This window comes from Triturus cristatus, chromosome 10, assembly GCF_964204655.1.
Source record: "Triturus cristatus chromosome 10, aTriCri1.1, whole genome shotgun sequence".
Classification (NCBI taxonomy): domain Eukaryota; kingdom Metazoa; phylum Chordata; class Amphibia; order Caudata; family Salamandridae; genus Triturus; species Triturus cristatus.
In genome coordinates, this window is record NC_140593.1 from 885,095,709 (window position 1) to 885,112,204 (window position 16,496).

The 16,496-nt window shown below is 41.8% G+C and overlaps 1 protein-coding gene across 17 annotated transcripts in view; it reads right to left on the reverse strand.

The window, feature by feature from the left end:
• LOC146796177 (uncharacterized) overlaps positions 1-16,496 on the reverse strand; it is a 1,057,178-nt gene that overhangs the window by 535,755 nt on the left and 504,927 nt on the right. For all 17 annotated transcript variants that reach the window (XM_085628582.1, XM_085628595.1, XM_085628592.1 and 14 more), the window contains one exon: positions 5,280-5,444. In XM_085628582.1, the coding sequence (XP_085484708.1) occupies positions 5,280-5,444 (165 nt within the window). The remainder of the gene's footprint in view (positions 1-5,279; positions 5,445-16,496) is intronic.

Below are 16,496 nucleotides of genomic sequence, written 5' to 3' on the forward strand. Positions count from 1 at the left end.
TGCATGCAGTATAGATAAGCCACCCCTACTGCAGGCGTTAAAGCCCTAAGCAAGGGTGCACTATACTACATGTAACTGTATTTGCATTCATATAGTGCATACTACCCCTGATGAGGCACCAAAGCGCTTTTCGAGGAGTAGCATGCTACTTCGGAACCCAAACAGGATTAGTGGTGAATTAGTATAGGGAAATATGAAATTAATTTGAGTGGTGGGCATGTGAGTCTGTTAGTTGGATTGAATAGAAGAGGGAAGGGTCTAGAAAGCGTCTATTTGGAGACTATAGCAGCAGGAGCAGGTTTGGGATGAGTGTGTGTGTGGGGGCGATCAGAGGGAAGAGCGTAGAAAGGCTTGTTTTGGAGATCTGAATAGTAAAAGAGGTTTGAGATGATACAAGGGATGGATAGAGGAGGGAAGAGCCTAGAGAGGGTTATTTTGTGGATTATAGTAAGGGTAGAGTAGGGAAGAGTCTAAAAAGGGTTATTTTGGAGATCATAGTAGTCTGGGAGGGGAGGTAGGGGATATATTGAGAGAGTTATAGGGTGGGAAATAGGGTAGTGCATTGGAGAGAGTAGTAGAATGAGGTTTGGGGTGGGTTAGAGAGTTGAGGTAGGGGATATATTGAGAGGTATGGGGCGATGTAGAAAGCTGGCTCTGTATATGCTATACCTAAGTAAGGTATAGTGTGCACAGAATCCAGTGGATCTCCAGAGGCTTTACAGAGGTTAAAGTAAATAATACATTACTCTCTTTTGTGGTAGTGTGATTGAGCAGTCAGTCATATCAGAGGGTTGTGTTAAGCATTTGTTGTACACACTCACACAAGCAATGATTACACACACACACACATTCAAAGACTGAATCCAAGACCAATTGTTTTGTATAAAAAATATGACTTTGTTAATTTTATTTTAAAACCAAGAGAAACTCGGTAGCAGATAAGTACCAGTTTTAAAATAGCAAAACTTTTCAGGTACAGTAAAATGTGTTTGCAAAAGCATGAAAATACTTTACAGTGATACTGAAAATACTTTGTGGTGTCAAATCAACAGTAGCAGTAACTTAGCAACGTAAAAGATACACACTTAGTGCAATGCCAAGAAATGCAATGCAATCCTATGGGAGAAAAACAGTTATGTGCAGGTAAGTACTCTACTTACGCATCCAGTCTTCGGGGGTTTAGCCCAACACTGGGCAAGGGTCAGATCAAGGTAGGTACTGCACCACCAGCGGCACTGGGGCGGCCAGGTGTACAGGTCAGTGGCCCCAATGTTAGTCAATGGATACTGGGGCATCCATGAGAGGTGCTGGTTGCAGATAAGTGCCCGCAATTTCAGGGTACCAGCCCAGGTAGTAGGCAAGCACAGTGGGGGCCACAAGGAAGCACCAAAGATACAGCACATGGGCGGCCGGATGCAGAGTGCAAACACAGTGTGAGTGTCCAATGCGATCCTATGGAGATTCTTCCTTTTGAAAATAGGCTGCAGGCATCGAACCGGAGGGCGCAGGCAGAAAACCAGCGACAGCACAGGCAAGTTGGGGGTCACAGGGGCACCACTCGTCAAGCTCCCCAGAGCCCAGAGGCTGAAGGTGCAGGGGTACCTTTAGATGCCGGATTTCTTCGTACCGGGAGGGTCAAGGTTGGGAAGACCCTTTGGATTCACACTGCAGGCGCTGTAGTGGAGGTCAGGAAAGGTCAGCCAATGCTGAATTCGAAGTCAGGATCGCTGGGGAGACTTCACTGGACAGGTAAGCCACTCAGACTCGGGCTGTGGCCGTCGGGTGCACAGTCAGCAGGACTCGTGGTTCCAGATGGCACAGGAGTCCTTGGAGTTGATTTCTTCTAGACAGGTCCGCTGTCCACTGGAGAGTGGAGTCTTTTCCGAAGGCAGCAGCCCTACCAGGGTTTTTAGAGGTCGCTGGATGCAAGAAAGGTCACCTTTTTGCTGCAGGCTCTTCGCAGCTGGAGACAGGCCAGTAGGGCTGGGGCCTAGGCAGTTGTCATCTTCAGGCTTCTCTGCAGGGTCGACTTCAGGGATGTCTTCTTTCTTCTTAGGTCATCGCAGATCTGAGGATCAAGGTTCAGGGGTGCCCCAAAACACAGAATTTAGGAGTGTTACGGGTACTAGCAGGTAATAGCCAATGGGCCACTTACCTTTAGGGTGACTACACCCTTTGTATGTCCCCTCACTCTGGGGAGGGGGCATCCCCTAATCTGATTGGCTAAAATACTTCCATCCAACATGGAGCGTTTTCTAAGGAGGTGGTCACTTCAGCTCGGGACATCTTATGGGTGGTCCCGGCTGAGAGGGGACACACCTCTCCTGACTACGAATTTTCCCGTCAACCTTGCCGGCAAAAGTGGGGCTTGGTCAGGGGGACAGGCAGCTCCACTGGTTGGAGAAGCCCTGGCTAGCATAACAAAGAGCAGGAACCCTTTGAGGCTTACAACCTTGAATGCTTTTCCTGCTTGGGGGTAGGTGAGAAGCACCTCCACCCCAAGCAGGCTTTGTTAATGACCTACGAGAGCACAAGGACTCCCACCTCAGGGGGTGAGAAACATGTCTGTGTGTGGCAGGTTGGTGCAGACCAGTCAGCTGCAAACTAGAGAGTTGGTCGTTTTTCAGGGGGCTACTCTAAAATGCCCTCTAAGTGCATTTTGCAACAAATCCAACACTGGCATCAGTGTGGGTTTATTGTGCTGAGAAATATGGTACCAAACTTCTTAGCATTCAGTAAAGCCATCGTGGCGCTGTGGAGTTCGTAATCAAAACCTCCCAGCCCATGTACTCAATATGGCTTAACAGCACTTACAATGTCTAAGCATGGACTTAGACACTGTAGGGGCATATTTGTCATGCAGCTATGCCCTAACCTGTGGTATAGTGCACCCTGCCTTAGGGCTGTGAGGCCTGCTAGAGGCATGCCACTTAGGGGTGTGTGCCGTGTCGATCAATGGCAGGGTGAATGTGTTAGGTGAGGGGTCTCTGAGTGTGGCACAATACATGCTGCAGCCCTTAGAGACCCTCTCTGGTCAAAAGGCCCTTGGTACCAGTGGTACCTTTTACAAGGAACATAAATGTGGGCCAGAGGTGTGCCAATTGTGGAAACAAAAGTACAGTTTTGGGGAAAAACACAGACACTGTGAACCTTATTAGCAGGAACCCAGTGCACATTCAGTCAAATTTGCATCAGTCAGGCACAAAAAAAGGGGGGGGGGGGTGTACTGCAACAGAAACCTACTTTTCTACAGGTGAGATATAGGGTAGTGCATTGGAGACGCTAAATCAGGAGTAAAGTAATAAAATTAAAGATACATAAGTACATGTAAGTTATGTATGTATGTATAAGTAAGGTAACAAATTAGCATATATATTTCCCTCAACAGTGAAGCAACTGTATGAGATTTGTTATAAATTTAACTTATTTATCCAGTGACCTATATGCATGTTAAACATAGAAAACTCTAACCGTAAGTAATATGTACATTTGTTCAGCAGAACCAATAAATCTATGGGCCAGATGTACAACCATTGGAATGTAAATTGCGAAGAATTGCGAGTCGCAATTTGCGAGGCGCAAAATCCAATGTACAAAAGTGTCTGAGACATGGTATGCAATTCCCAAAGGGGTCGCAAATTGCATGCCTCATGAATATTAATGAGGCAGTCGCAATTTGCAACCCCATTGGGAATAGCTAGCCCTCCCAGGGATGGTGGCCTGCTGGTGTCAGCAGACCACCATGTCTGGGACTGCTTTTAAATAAAGCAGTTTAAAAAAAAATTCAGCCAGTTTTCCTTAAAGGAAAACGGGATGCATTACTGTATTAGAGATAATACTAGTATATTTACAACTGCTATTTCAAAAAGTACTTATCTAATAACGAAGTTCTTGGTGCTAAAAATAATATAAAAATATGTGTTATTTTTCTAATCTGGTGTGGATCTCCTTATCAAGTGTGCGTGTGTATCATTTACTGACTGTGTATGCAACAAATGTCTAACACTCCTCCTTGATAAGCCTAAAGCAGCTTGAAACACTACCACAAAAAGAGCACCTTGGGATTGTTAAAGCAAGCTCTGTCATCTAGTAAGGGATATCTGCACTCTCTACACAACATACTGCTTTTTTGGTATATTATATAAAGAGCCAGTTTCCGACACAATTTGATCATCTTTACATAAAATAGAAGTTCTAAAATGTGGGTCTTGCGTTGCAGGTTGGAAAATTAAAAAGGCTTTAAACCTAGGGGTGCTACTATTACATCGGAGGCATGGGGAAAACTAGAGCTAGCTTATGTTTCAAAATATGGGGGGCCTTTTGCAAGTTGTAAACTGCTCCCTTTTTGGGGGATAGGAGCTCTTTGTCTCCTGATCAGTGTATTCAGGTAGATGCATGGATTTCACCAAAACGTACGATGCCTACCCTTTGACTCCACTTGCTGATGACACCATCCTTCCCTTGGCTCCTCCTCAAATACTGTCACTTTCGAGGTGACTGAGGCCATCCGTAAGAGTTCTAAGGGGCAGGCATCTGATCCCAATGGGTTGCCCATGAATATTTAGAAGAATAACCCAGACCCATTTATAATCAATATTTTAAATATAGCAACCGTTTCAAAATTACCTTCCTCCTGGTCACATTCTTTAATTGTCCTGATCTTCTAAAAAAGTTGATAACGATGATGCCTGCTACTATACACCTATATCTCTGATCGATTCGATTGTTAAAATTGCTGGATGGAATCCTATGGAAAGATTGGCTTTCTGAGCCCAAGCCAACAGCGTTAGTTCCACTCTTCCGTACGGGTTTAGACCAGGATTAGGTGCAAGTGAGCAATGTCTCAACATCAACAAATACACAGTTGCCAGCTCATATAGTTCATTTTGTATATGAATTACGAACTAATATCACTTCGAGGGTCAATTTGGTGCAGGGGCGAATGAACATATTGTTTTAATCTAATGGGGGGGGGGGGTTGGAGGTTCAATATATTTTTATCATTACTTTCAACTCGGTTTATTAATAAACTGGGGTCTAACCTGGTCGCAAAAGGGCAGGATATACGGCTAGTGGATGTCTATCCTACATCTGCTTTACTCTATACGGACGTTGCCGTCTTGCTTCCTAAGACTGCCAATAGTTTTCAAAGAAGTACTGGATTCCTTTGTCAATTGTTTCAGACAATCTAGCATTCTAGAATTCATATTATGACAATTGGTTCAAAATCGAGAACATTCACGAGTTGTCTCTAGGTGCTTGAATAGTAGCAGGCTTACCCTCTCTGAAGGGCCTCTTGACCCCGGTCTCCAGTCTCCTGGGCTCTTTGTCGATGGACACAAAGTTGGAAGGTGGAGCGCTAGATGCAGGAGCGTTGTGTACATGCGCTGACATCTTCTTCAAGTAGTCGGCCTGCCCAGATACATATGAAGCGCATGGAAGCACTGCAGGAGTGAGGGAGTAAAGAGGCTGTATCAGTTTAAAGCCGTTGGAAATAGAAGTCCCTCCATGCGCCCCACTGCGTACCTTTTGCAGCCAAAACAAAGTCACATCTCTGGAAGGCCAGTAGATGTGGGCAGTTAGCGTGTCAGCTTAGCATGGACTGACTAACTCGTCTCACCCTTCGTCATTTAAAAGACATACTAATTTGTGACCAACACTTTTTCAGCTCCATGTGCATTCCAAATACACTTAGGTACCAATACTGACTTTGTCGGAATCCATGGGCTTTTTATCACACAAGAAACATAATGATACCCTGGGTTACATTATTTATCAGGTGCGGTGAAGAGCAAAGGTTTCTGGGGAATAAAAAGCCCATTTTGGTGCTTGCTGTAGCAAAATCTGCATGGTACGGTGAATACCAAACATCTGTACTCTGTTAGACTCAGCAAGGCTAGACCCACTGATATGTAATGAAGGTTGCGAAATTTAATGCAAACGGTAAATACTACTACCCAAATCATAATTCAAAATCCAGTGTAGGGGTCGAAAAATATCAACCCTCTTGCAATCAGGGCCTGTGAGATAAATGAACAAGTTACTTACTTTATGTAACCATTTTTCTGGTAGCTACAATCTAACCGCAGATTCCTCACCTTAGTCAGGCATCAAACTGGAACTTGGAAATCTTGAGCAGTACCTCTGAGGGCCATTAGGCGGCGTCGATCAGCTTTGCATCAGAAGTGACGTGGGCTGTGCCTGTATAGGCACCACCCACCGCGCTGACAGTTTCCTTCTTGACTATTTCCACTCCAAAAACACAGAGCCACGTGAGACTTAGTGTTTGACTAGTGTGCAGAATCTAGAGGATCTTAGGGTGAAGAGCCCATTTTGCAGAATGGGGAGGATGTGAGCGTTCCATCTTTTTACAAGTGCTGCCTTTGAAATAAACTGGATATTACAGAGACTGGAGTGCAGGACCCTTCTTGATGGACACATGGGAATTCTTTGCATTTAAAATGGCGTGATGTGGCATCGCCTTTAACCTGCACCAGTGGCGTTTTGGCTGAACTCCAGAATTCCACATAACCCAGTCTGCAGGTAGATGAACTGGAGAGCCCCCGAACATAACATGGGAGCAACCAAGGATGGAAGGCGCTGGGAGCATAAAAGCTACCCTTGGAAGGGACTCGAACTTTGCAGAAAGCCCTCTGTGTTTGATATTTGGAAATGTTCGGAGCCAGGCACTGGCCTAGCAGTGACTCTCCGGAGCCCATCCATCACTGACAGAGCTTGTGTTGAAAGTGCAAGTTCCAGCAGTTAGAAGCGAGAAACAAGAAGGTGAGCGCTGTTGCATAAACTCCGTGGATTATCAAATATGTTTGTATTGAACGTTCAAATAAAGGTGGCTGAATAGTGGGAACTTTATCACGAACACTTACCGGCAAACGTGACGTGCTCTGGTGTAAAACAGCCAGCTAGTTTAAAGGGAAAAGTGATTTATGGACATTTGCCAACACAACTTCCACGAAGCATGCGACAAGTGGAACAAACTCCAAACGGATGGTTTTTATTATTACTTTTCTGCTGGAACTGAAAGTAATATTCTTTAAACATATATTTCAACAGGTGATTTCAAAAAGACTGCATTGAGTTTTAAACATGAGAAAAAAGGAATACGAAGTAACTCTACCACGTTTATGTAAACATCAACACCTGTGGGAATGATTCAAATCAAACTCGCATCGAGGCACTGAATAGTTGACACAGGCTGATTTTACAGTCGAAACGCATTCACATAAAACAAAGTGAACAGAGAAGCCAACAGCATCTCATAAAAATATTTGCAAATATATAATCTATATCTTGCATTATTGTTCATAGCCGAGCTACATCTAAATATGTATAAACAGATACACATATACAAGTGTGTATATAAATAACATATACACACACCAAAATATATACCTATAACATGTATGGATATAATGGAGCTGAAAACCCAGCAAAAGATACCGATACAACAGGAAATCGAGGGAGAGACAAAAAGAAAGAGCATTTCCTCAATAAACGACATGTTTGACCTAGCATCAAAGTAAGGCTAGCTGACCAAAAGTGTCCCAAGAGGCTGGTACTACCACAATCCTTAAAAGAACACAGGAAAGGGAAACCTTGCCAACAGAAGACACTTAAGATCAACATCTGACCCAGTAGGTCAAGGTGAAGAACTGACCAATCCATGGAATTCTCAAAAAGAGATATCCAGTTGGAATATTCCACCATAAGGTATACCAGACCTAGCAGATAGCCGACTGGAAATCATATATATATATATTTTTACTTAAACAGTGAATCCCAACTCTATAGAAAACAAAAGCTGGCAATTCAATTCTCTATGTCCGTAGCTTTCATCCTAGACACTTGAAAGTTAGTATTCAGAATGGAGAAATGCTTAGACTACATAGAATTTGCAGTCAGGCAAGTACTCTTACCAAATGCCAAGAGGAAGTCACACTTAGATTTCTGGAGCATGGCTATTCGATGGCAACTATTAATCGTGCCATCAAAAGAGCCAACAAGGAGAGCAGGGAATCGATCCAATTCAGGGACAGTCTAAGTAACAGGACAAAATATAAGAACAAGCATTTGCAATGCAATAGGTCTCGCATTTACGCGAGTTTAAGCTACTGGCATTGTAAATGACAATGCCTTTTAGTTATGTTTTAAAAACAAAAACAAAAATAAAAGGCATTGTTATTTTCAATGTAAATAGCTCAAACTCGCGTAAATGCGAGACTCATTGCATCGCCAAATCACTCACCATAAATCATTCGTTATTACTCAGTTTCAATAACTCACTCACTAACATACTCTCTCTTACAAACTATCACTAACAAACTAACAATAATTAACTCTCAAAAGAAATCGCAAAAAATTACTCTCCCATTCACTGCCAAATACTTAAGCACTCTCACTAAGTAACTTACAAACTCACTATCGCTCACTCTACCTCACTAAATCATTCATGCTAACACACTGTCACTAACTCACTCTCATATACAAACTGTCAAGATAAGCACTCTCACTTAGCTAATATCGCAAACAAAAGTCATTTGTACTGACACATTTAATCACTAGCTATCAATAACTAAAGAACTAACTCTTCCTATCACTCACAATAACTACATCACCCACTCTTGCTCACTTATTTACTATCACACTCTCTCTCAATAACAAACTCTCACACTATCTTTCAAAAACGCACACTCACTCACACTAAATAACTAACTCTCTAACGATCACATACACACTCACAGTAGCAAAATCTCTGTTACAAAAACACCCTGTATCTCTCAGACAATAACTAACAAACTCACAATAAAAATAACTCATTCTCACTAACATACTCTCACTAATAAACTTTCTCACTCTCTCAATAACTCAGTATCACATTATCACAAAAACTACATTTAAAAAACACTCACATAAAAAAAATTACATATCCAATAGGTCTAGCCTTACACACGTTATACCTGTTTACACATGCAAAGAGTAATATTGTTGCACCCATAGTATTAAACAGCATAACTACATAATTAAAAGGTCAAATAAACAATACCTATTACCTATCCATTCGTATAGCCAATATGTCTCGCATTTGGGACATTACAAGTATTCAGTTATGCAGTACAATATCGGTGCTGCAACAACAGCAACGGTTGCATAAATAAACACTTATAAAATCCCAAAAGCGAGACCTATTGGCTATGCCGATGCTTGTTAACAGTAGGCATTGGTCTGCGGAACCACTGACTGCTCTTAAAAAATATTGTTTTGTACATTCTCAAAGGGGAAGGTGTCTCACGGGGGGACCCCTTTCCGTTTATTTGCAAATGGTTATCACCACCTTTCAGGAGTAGGTCAAAAATGTATGTTTGAGACTGTAAATCGGTAACAAAACATTAATACATAACACTGAGATTCGGTATTTGGAATAGTAACGAAATCGCAATTTGGCTTGTGTACATTTCAAAATGTTTTTTGTGACTTCCAATAAAAGCCTCTGGCCCCAAGTTCCAAAGTCGGCATCTCTGGCTGTAACTCCACATCCTCTCCCTAACACTTAACACCTGGTGGCTGAAGGCCCAGTTCTATCCTAAAATCTCACATTTTTGGCTCAATATTCATGCAAGCTCAGTACATTTCGAGCAGGACGATCAAATGTGAAACCGTTTCAACAGGTTAAATAGACATTCTATAACGTTAAACGAGGACTGCTAACACCGGAAACAATAACTACGCATGTGCGTACAAGTACAGCCCAGGTCTACGTTGTGCAGCCAGGTAGGGTGGGGCCACCCAAATCACCACCAAAACAGAATGCCTTACTTACTGCTCGGCTGCAGCGGCTTATAAAAGCCTCAGGGGGCAGCGCGGCACCCACTGTCAACAGACCAAGTATCAGTCCGCTGACAGAACAGGAGCTCCGAGCAGCCAGCATCATCCTCACGCCCTTCACACCTCCAATCCTTCTGCTTTCAGTCTTTGCTGTTCCGCCTATAGAGCTTTCCTCCGCTTGAACTCCGCATGATGCTCGCAAAGGCTGCGGCCATCTTGGAATGGCTCAGGACGAGATACATTCAAACGTTGGAACATCGACGTCGAAGGTCTTTCAAAAGAAATACGGAAAAATCTATTGACTTCTCCTTAAACCAAAATTGGTTCTAAGAGTATTTTGGAGAAAAGGTCTTGCAAGATAAATACGGAGAATTCCATTGATTTGTCTTTAAATTTATATTGGTTCGAGGAGTATTTAGGAGACCGAAAGTAAAAAAAAAAATGACAAAGTCAGCACGTCTTGGCGCTATTATGCGGCGCTGCGGCTTTAAGGGAGTTGCTGGTAGAGAGAATTTTTAATTTTATATTTCGTCTTTAGGAGTTCAGTGGGTCTTCTCCACATAAATCGAGATCACGTTAGTATGTCTCTATTTGTTCATTTGATTTCTACCATCTCAGAGCATTATATGCACAAAGGAGAGATAAGGGCAACGAATCTCAGTTGGCCAAGGGACCCAGATGCCCTCAAGTACATCCACGCATGAGCAAATGGGATTCGCGCAATAAGACAATCCACACCAACTTTGACTTCGAAAACACGCTGTTCCACTGTGAAGCGCGTTCACAGACCAGAATCGGCTCGTGCCCAGACCAGAATCGGCGCAGCATGTCTTCCGGAGTCGAGCACTCAACTGGAATTAACGCGCACAAGCTGTTCCACTGTGAAGCGCGTTCACAGACCAGAATCGGCTCGTGCCCAGGTCTGTCTCCCTTGGGAGTAAACACGGCAACAATAGTCTCGTTGGCGGCAGTGCTTCGCGCTGCAATGCCAGCGAGACCTAACAAGAATCACAATAAACCAGTGATGAGATCAACATTAGATGTATTGTTCCATTCAACAAACAAGAACAACAGTTAAGGACCATTTTCAACAAACAGTGGCCCATAATACAAAAAGATCCTACTATAGGGTGGTTTCTCCCGACAAACCTTCCATCACATTTAGGAGAGCTCCATCCATGAGTAACGCATTACTGAACAGCTGCCCTGAAGTAATACAAACGAGTCCAGGAAAGGGTTCTTCAAATGTAGCTCAGGCACAGCATGCCATTTTGGTGTTAATATGTCACAATATAACAGCATTTAGTGACAAACCAATAAAACTAGATGGTTTTTATATATGCAAAACTGATCATGCATTGTATGTCTTAGAATGCTCTTGCAAGATTAAATATGTCGGTAGCACTAAACTTCAAGTACATGTTAGAATCCTACAACACCTGAGAGCCATAGCAAACTTTGATCCAACCTATTCTGTAGCCCGACACTTTAAGCAGTATCACAACAATCTCGGCCGTCTCAAATATTTTGTTATCGACTCGATACCTAGGCTGAGGAAGGGAGGCAACCGAGAAGCGCTCCTTAGACAATTAGAAAGTTGATACATATTGAATCTAGATACTAGAATGTCCAATGGGTTAAACCTTGTGGAGGACTTACACAATTTTTGGGAGACAGCCAGAGAGGAGAGAGAGAAAATACCAGCAGCAAAGAATGATTGTGAAACTACAAAAAAGTAAACAACAACAAAGATTTAAAAGATTTGAACATGTATATGGTAATCGTTGTGAGACAAGTCAGTCCATATATACTGTTACTGTCATTCTTGATATATGCTGCTACAAATGTTTGCAATTTAACACTTATTGCACTTTTGCACTGATGACACTTTACTAGAAAGAAAGTAGATAGAAACATAATACTCAAACAATAAACGATCATACAAGTGGGACTTCACTGTGGAAGTACAACATTGCTTAGATCAATATACAATAAGCTAATACTTAAGATAGCACTTGCTAATACACAAAGTGTGAGGTAGTTTTTACTTTAGCCTTAAACAGTCACATGAGCGGGCCTAATGAAATAGTATGGACCAGTGGCAATTTCAATATGAATCATACCAAAGCTCACTTCGGCACAATTGTTAAAGTAGGAGTCAACGAATATATTTATTCCACACAGTTGACATATCAATGTTTTAACATTATACACATGTATATATTCACATTTTGTCTCAGACTCGTTGTCAGATAAATTAATTCTGGTTAATGTATTTGACATATTTAATTTTATTTTTAAACATGTATGTTTTATGCGTAATTTTTTTAACATGACTTATTTATGCTCCAATACTATGATTACAATATGCACACTTAAGGACGGAATAAATATGACACAAACAAATAATCTGTTTTTTGCAACCAAACAATCAATGAGTAGTCTGTTTCTAGAGGTTATTGTTTGCACATAATCACATGGGTAGTTGAGATATATATATATTCCACCAAACTTTCACCACAAAAGTAATCGACGCCGTGTCTGTGCGCAAAAATCAATGTTTAATGCCAGCTGAAAATGCCATTTTCAGCTGGCATTAAACATTAATTTTTGCGCACAGACACGGCGTCGATTACTTTTGTGGTTAAAGTTTGGTGGAATGTTGATGACCGTGACTGGGAGGTCATTTCTTCGACGCGCCCTTTGATCTGGAGACAGCGGGTATTCCCATTCGCTTGTGGAATATATATATATATATATATATATATATATATATATATATATATATATATATATATATATATATATCCAACGCAAAAAATGCCCCCGATGAAAAAGCCACATACAGAGTGCTTCATTCCATATTTATTGCAGGCAGCAAGCAAAGCAGGTCCCTCTTTCAATCCTGTATACTCTGGCCAAACGCGTTTCAGGCACCCCTGTGCCCTTGATCACTGGCTGCTACACAATCACGGCTGCCATGAGGAGCTAATTAATACCAAAGTCCTGCCCCCAGTGGGCGTGTGCAAAAGAGCATCATGGTCCTTGTAGTTCCTCATTAGTATTCCTCAGTGGGTGCTGCCGTGAAGATGTCAAATTAAAATAAATCTTACCCCAGTGGGTTGTCTGGAAGTGGGAAAACACTGTCTTTGTTGCTCTTGAACCCACCGCAATGACGGACTCTCTGTCCTCTCGGCGTGGTTATATATATATATATATATATATATATATATATATATATATGAAATTCAACAAAATATAAGTTCAAGAAATTGAACCCAGCAAAGAAGACAAGCCAATTAGAGGAAAATAAATCGTCCCAAGTAGGTAGGGGACATGCAACCTCTAGAAAGGATAAGTGTAACTACACCCACACTCATAGTATGCTGCAGTATATGGGGACAAAACTTACAATGTTCTTAAACAGAATAAACCAAAGAAAGGGATATTCCCTTGAGAGGAGAAAGAAATCCCACCAAAATTACAAAAAATGTGAATAATAACTAACCCCTGAGGGGTAAAATATTATGACACCACGTCCCAGATAACCTTGCAAGCAATGCTTATGGAACAACCATGTACAAAGAACATATGTAATCAAAAATGCAACCCCCAAAAAGTGGAGGTAACCATTATCTAAAACAAGTATCCAGAAGTATACCAAGTAGAGACCATGACCCTACCATATGTAAAGGCTCTAAGAAAGAGGTGTGTATAGCATCAAGGTACAATAGACAACGCGCAGGCAAGGAGAGTCACCGACAAGACCTCACAATGTGGCAGAGCTGGTATAACTACCATCAAAAAGAGTAAGCAGAACCTTTGTGGTAAAATAAAATCCAGCCCGTGCACTACAGGAATCCAATGAAAAGTTCACACTGCTAAAAATAGTGAAAAGGACAGATCAAAAAAGAATGCCCTAGTGGGAACCTCAGTCAGGCCAGAAACATCGACCGCAGAGAAAAGCTCAAAACTCCAATGAAGTGGAAACTCAGAGTAGCCAAAAAGAATACGCCTGCTCTCTGTATAGAAACGCCACAAAGGGCATATGTCCCTATAAGAGATACTTACTGAAAGTCAAAAGTAATGCATACCAGCATACCGAAATGCTTCCAAAGGAGCAGTTTGCATAAGTAAACTGCCTAACCAGAAAAAAATATCACAAGTAAACAACCTCTTGAGCATGCAGCCAGATTCGAAGGAAAAAAGGGGAGGGAAAAACCTATGCAATAGGTATTCTTGTACAACAAGACCTGTCAAAGTTTTGAAAGAATAATATCTCCTAACCACAACGGGTGACACCAACAGGTGGAATTTAGACATCTATGGCACTGCCACAACACGGCCAGCCGTGCATGAAACAAAAGATCAACACCCCCCATTAAAGCCTAGTATACAGAAAAAATAGACATATGATTAGAAAGAGAAAAATTAGGACTCTGTTTCACTTCGTCTATCACAGAAACGCCGTAAAGCCGAGCCAGCCTGGGCACCAAAAAGATGGGTGCCATCAAAGGGCATATCAACCAAAGCAGTTTGGACAGCCTCTGAAAAGCCTGAAGTACGTAAGAAGCTTCTTATTGAACGGGAAACTCGAAGCCCACGCTGCAGGATTCCTGAACCTTCATGTGGGGCCTATCACAGCCCATATGGGGATTGAACAATGGCTGTTCCCAACAAAAATAACTAAAAGTCCAAGAATTTGTCGGCAAATAGATTCATTGAAATGGTGAGATCACAATAGGGACAATACCTCCTTTGGAACTTGCACATCGGGCTTTGGAAAATTATTAGACTTTTCAACAACCTGAAACCTCAAATATATTCAGGTTTTTTGTCAATATATTTTCGGAATCACTACCTAGGTGGTCTTCCGGATTTCGAGATTGTGGGATAGGCGGATTGTGCCTGTCCTATCAAGAAAGAATCATTCGTATTGTGGCCACGTCTAGTATCAAACACTAAGAAACAGAAATTCATCACATCGCTGAAAATACTACTTATTTTTAAAGCCTTGAGAAAGTCACCGATGTGACAAAACACGTGTCGGCTGTTGCGCTTTTGGGATCAAGACTATAGAGCCTCAGACACCCTTCGCAATTAACCTTTTAATTGTCAAGTTTCTTGAAAGATAAGGGGTCTTCATGGTCTTTGTTTGAAAACTATGATGTTATAATGCTTTGCTTGAACCTAATGTTTTGATAAAATTAAACACACATTGTTTATGCACCCAAGGTAGTAGGGTGCATTTGTAACTCCTAGTGGCACCACATCTAAATTGCCTTTTTGTTACCGATTACCAAGACAAATAAGAATACTTTTCACACTGCCAAGTCTGACTATATATTGATTTCTGAGGTGCGATCTATCGAACACTACTACCGCTCCTTTTGTTTAGGCAGTTCTTGTTGGCATGGGACACAGGCAGTGTTCCATGTCGCCTTTGTCATTTTGCTCTGCACCAAGGCATGCCAGATGCAGGGGCAGTGGCATGGCTTTGGCGAGCGGTCCTTAAGTGACCCACTTAAGTTCCCATGCGCTAGGTACCAAGTGTACCATTTACTAGGGACTTACAGAGGGCTGAAGTTGCTAACTGTGGAACAGTTTTAGGTTCAGGTTCAGAAACAAGTTTATTTAGACAATGTGTCAATAAAACATTCTAAAAAACCTCACTTAACAATTAAAACATTTTAAAAGGAACCCCCTCCTAGCTACCGGAACCCCCAACCCACTACATTTCATCATTAAACTTCTGTTTAACAGATCGTAAAAACGGAGCAATTCAAACTGCCACATCTAAATAGCGCATTTCTGACAGTATCTGCACAGCTTTCCTCCTATGGAGAGCATCATATTTAAAAAACAGAGGTCTTAAAAACTCAATTCCATTTGCGAGATAAAAGACGCCGTCCATAAGAATATGCGTGAGGGAGCATTTAACTTTCCAGGGGCAGAGAACACTATTATTCTGCACCTTGATCCTGTGTGGGAGGGATCAGTAGATCGGATTACATCCCACCCTAGCCCTTAATATTCCATTTCTCAATCCTGGGTCTGATAACTGTGATAAATAGGACGCACTAGCAACAGATTCTCTCAATGCACGTTTGCCTGGAAAGGGGACTCAAGATATAATTGTACCACTATTTAAATGGAGGTTCCTAAGTGCAAATATTCTGGTTCTTACGGCCTTTGCTCACATTCTTTCACTGCTTAGGATCTCATCCCAACATAATTTGGACACTTTGACCACCTCATCATCCTCCAACAATGTGTTAAAGTAGAGGCTGCCATGTTGCAAGAAACCAGATTGCACTCTCTCTTTATGGCCTGAACCATGGTACCTTGGGGGCGTGATAGAAGTCTTTTAAGCACTACCCTTTCCAATCTATCCCATTCATAGGTTGGATCAAGGGAAACAACCTCTCTTCCATACAGTCCTAACAGAGGTATCTTCCCATCATAAGCCTTTAATAATGGAATATGATATAGCCCCCCAAACCTACCATTGAATCTTGACAGACAGCTGGCCTGCAATAGGGCCTTCTGCTTAGTGGCATCCCAATGCACACCCCAATACAGATTCCTCCTAAAAGGTTTATTTTTATTTTTTTATTTTATTTATTGAAGTTTTTGCATTAGCATACAGCATGTGA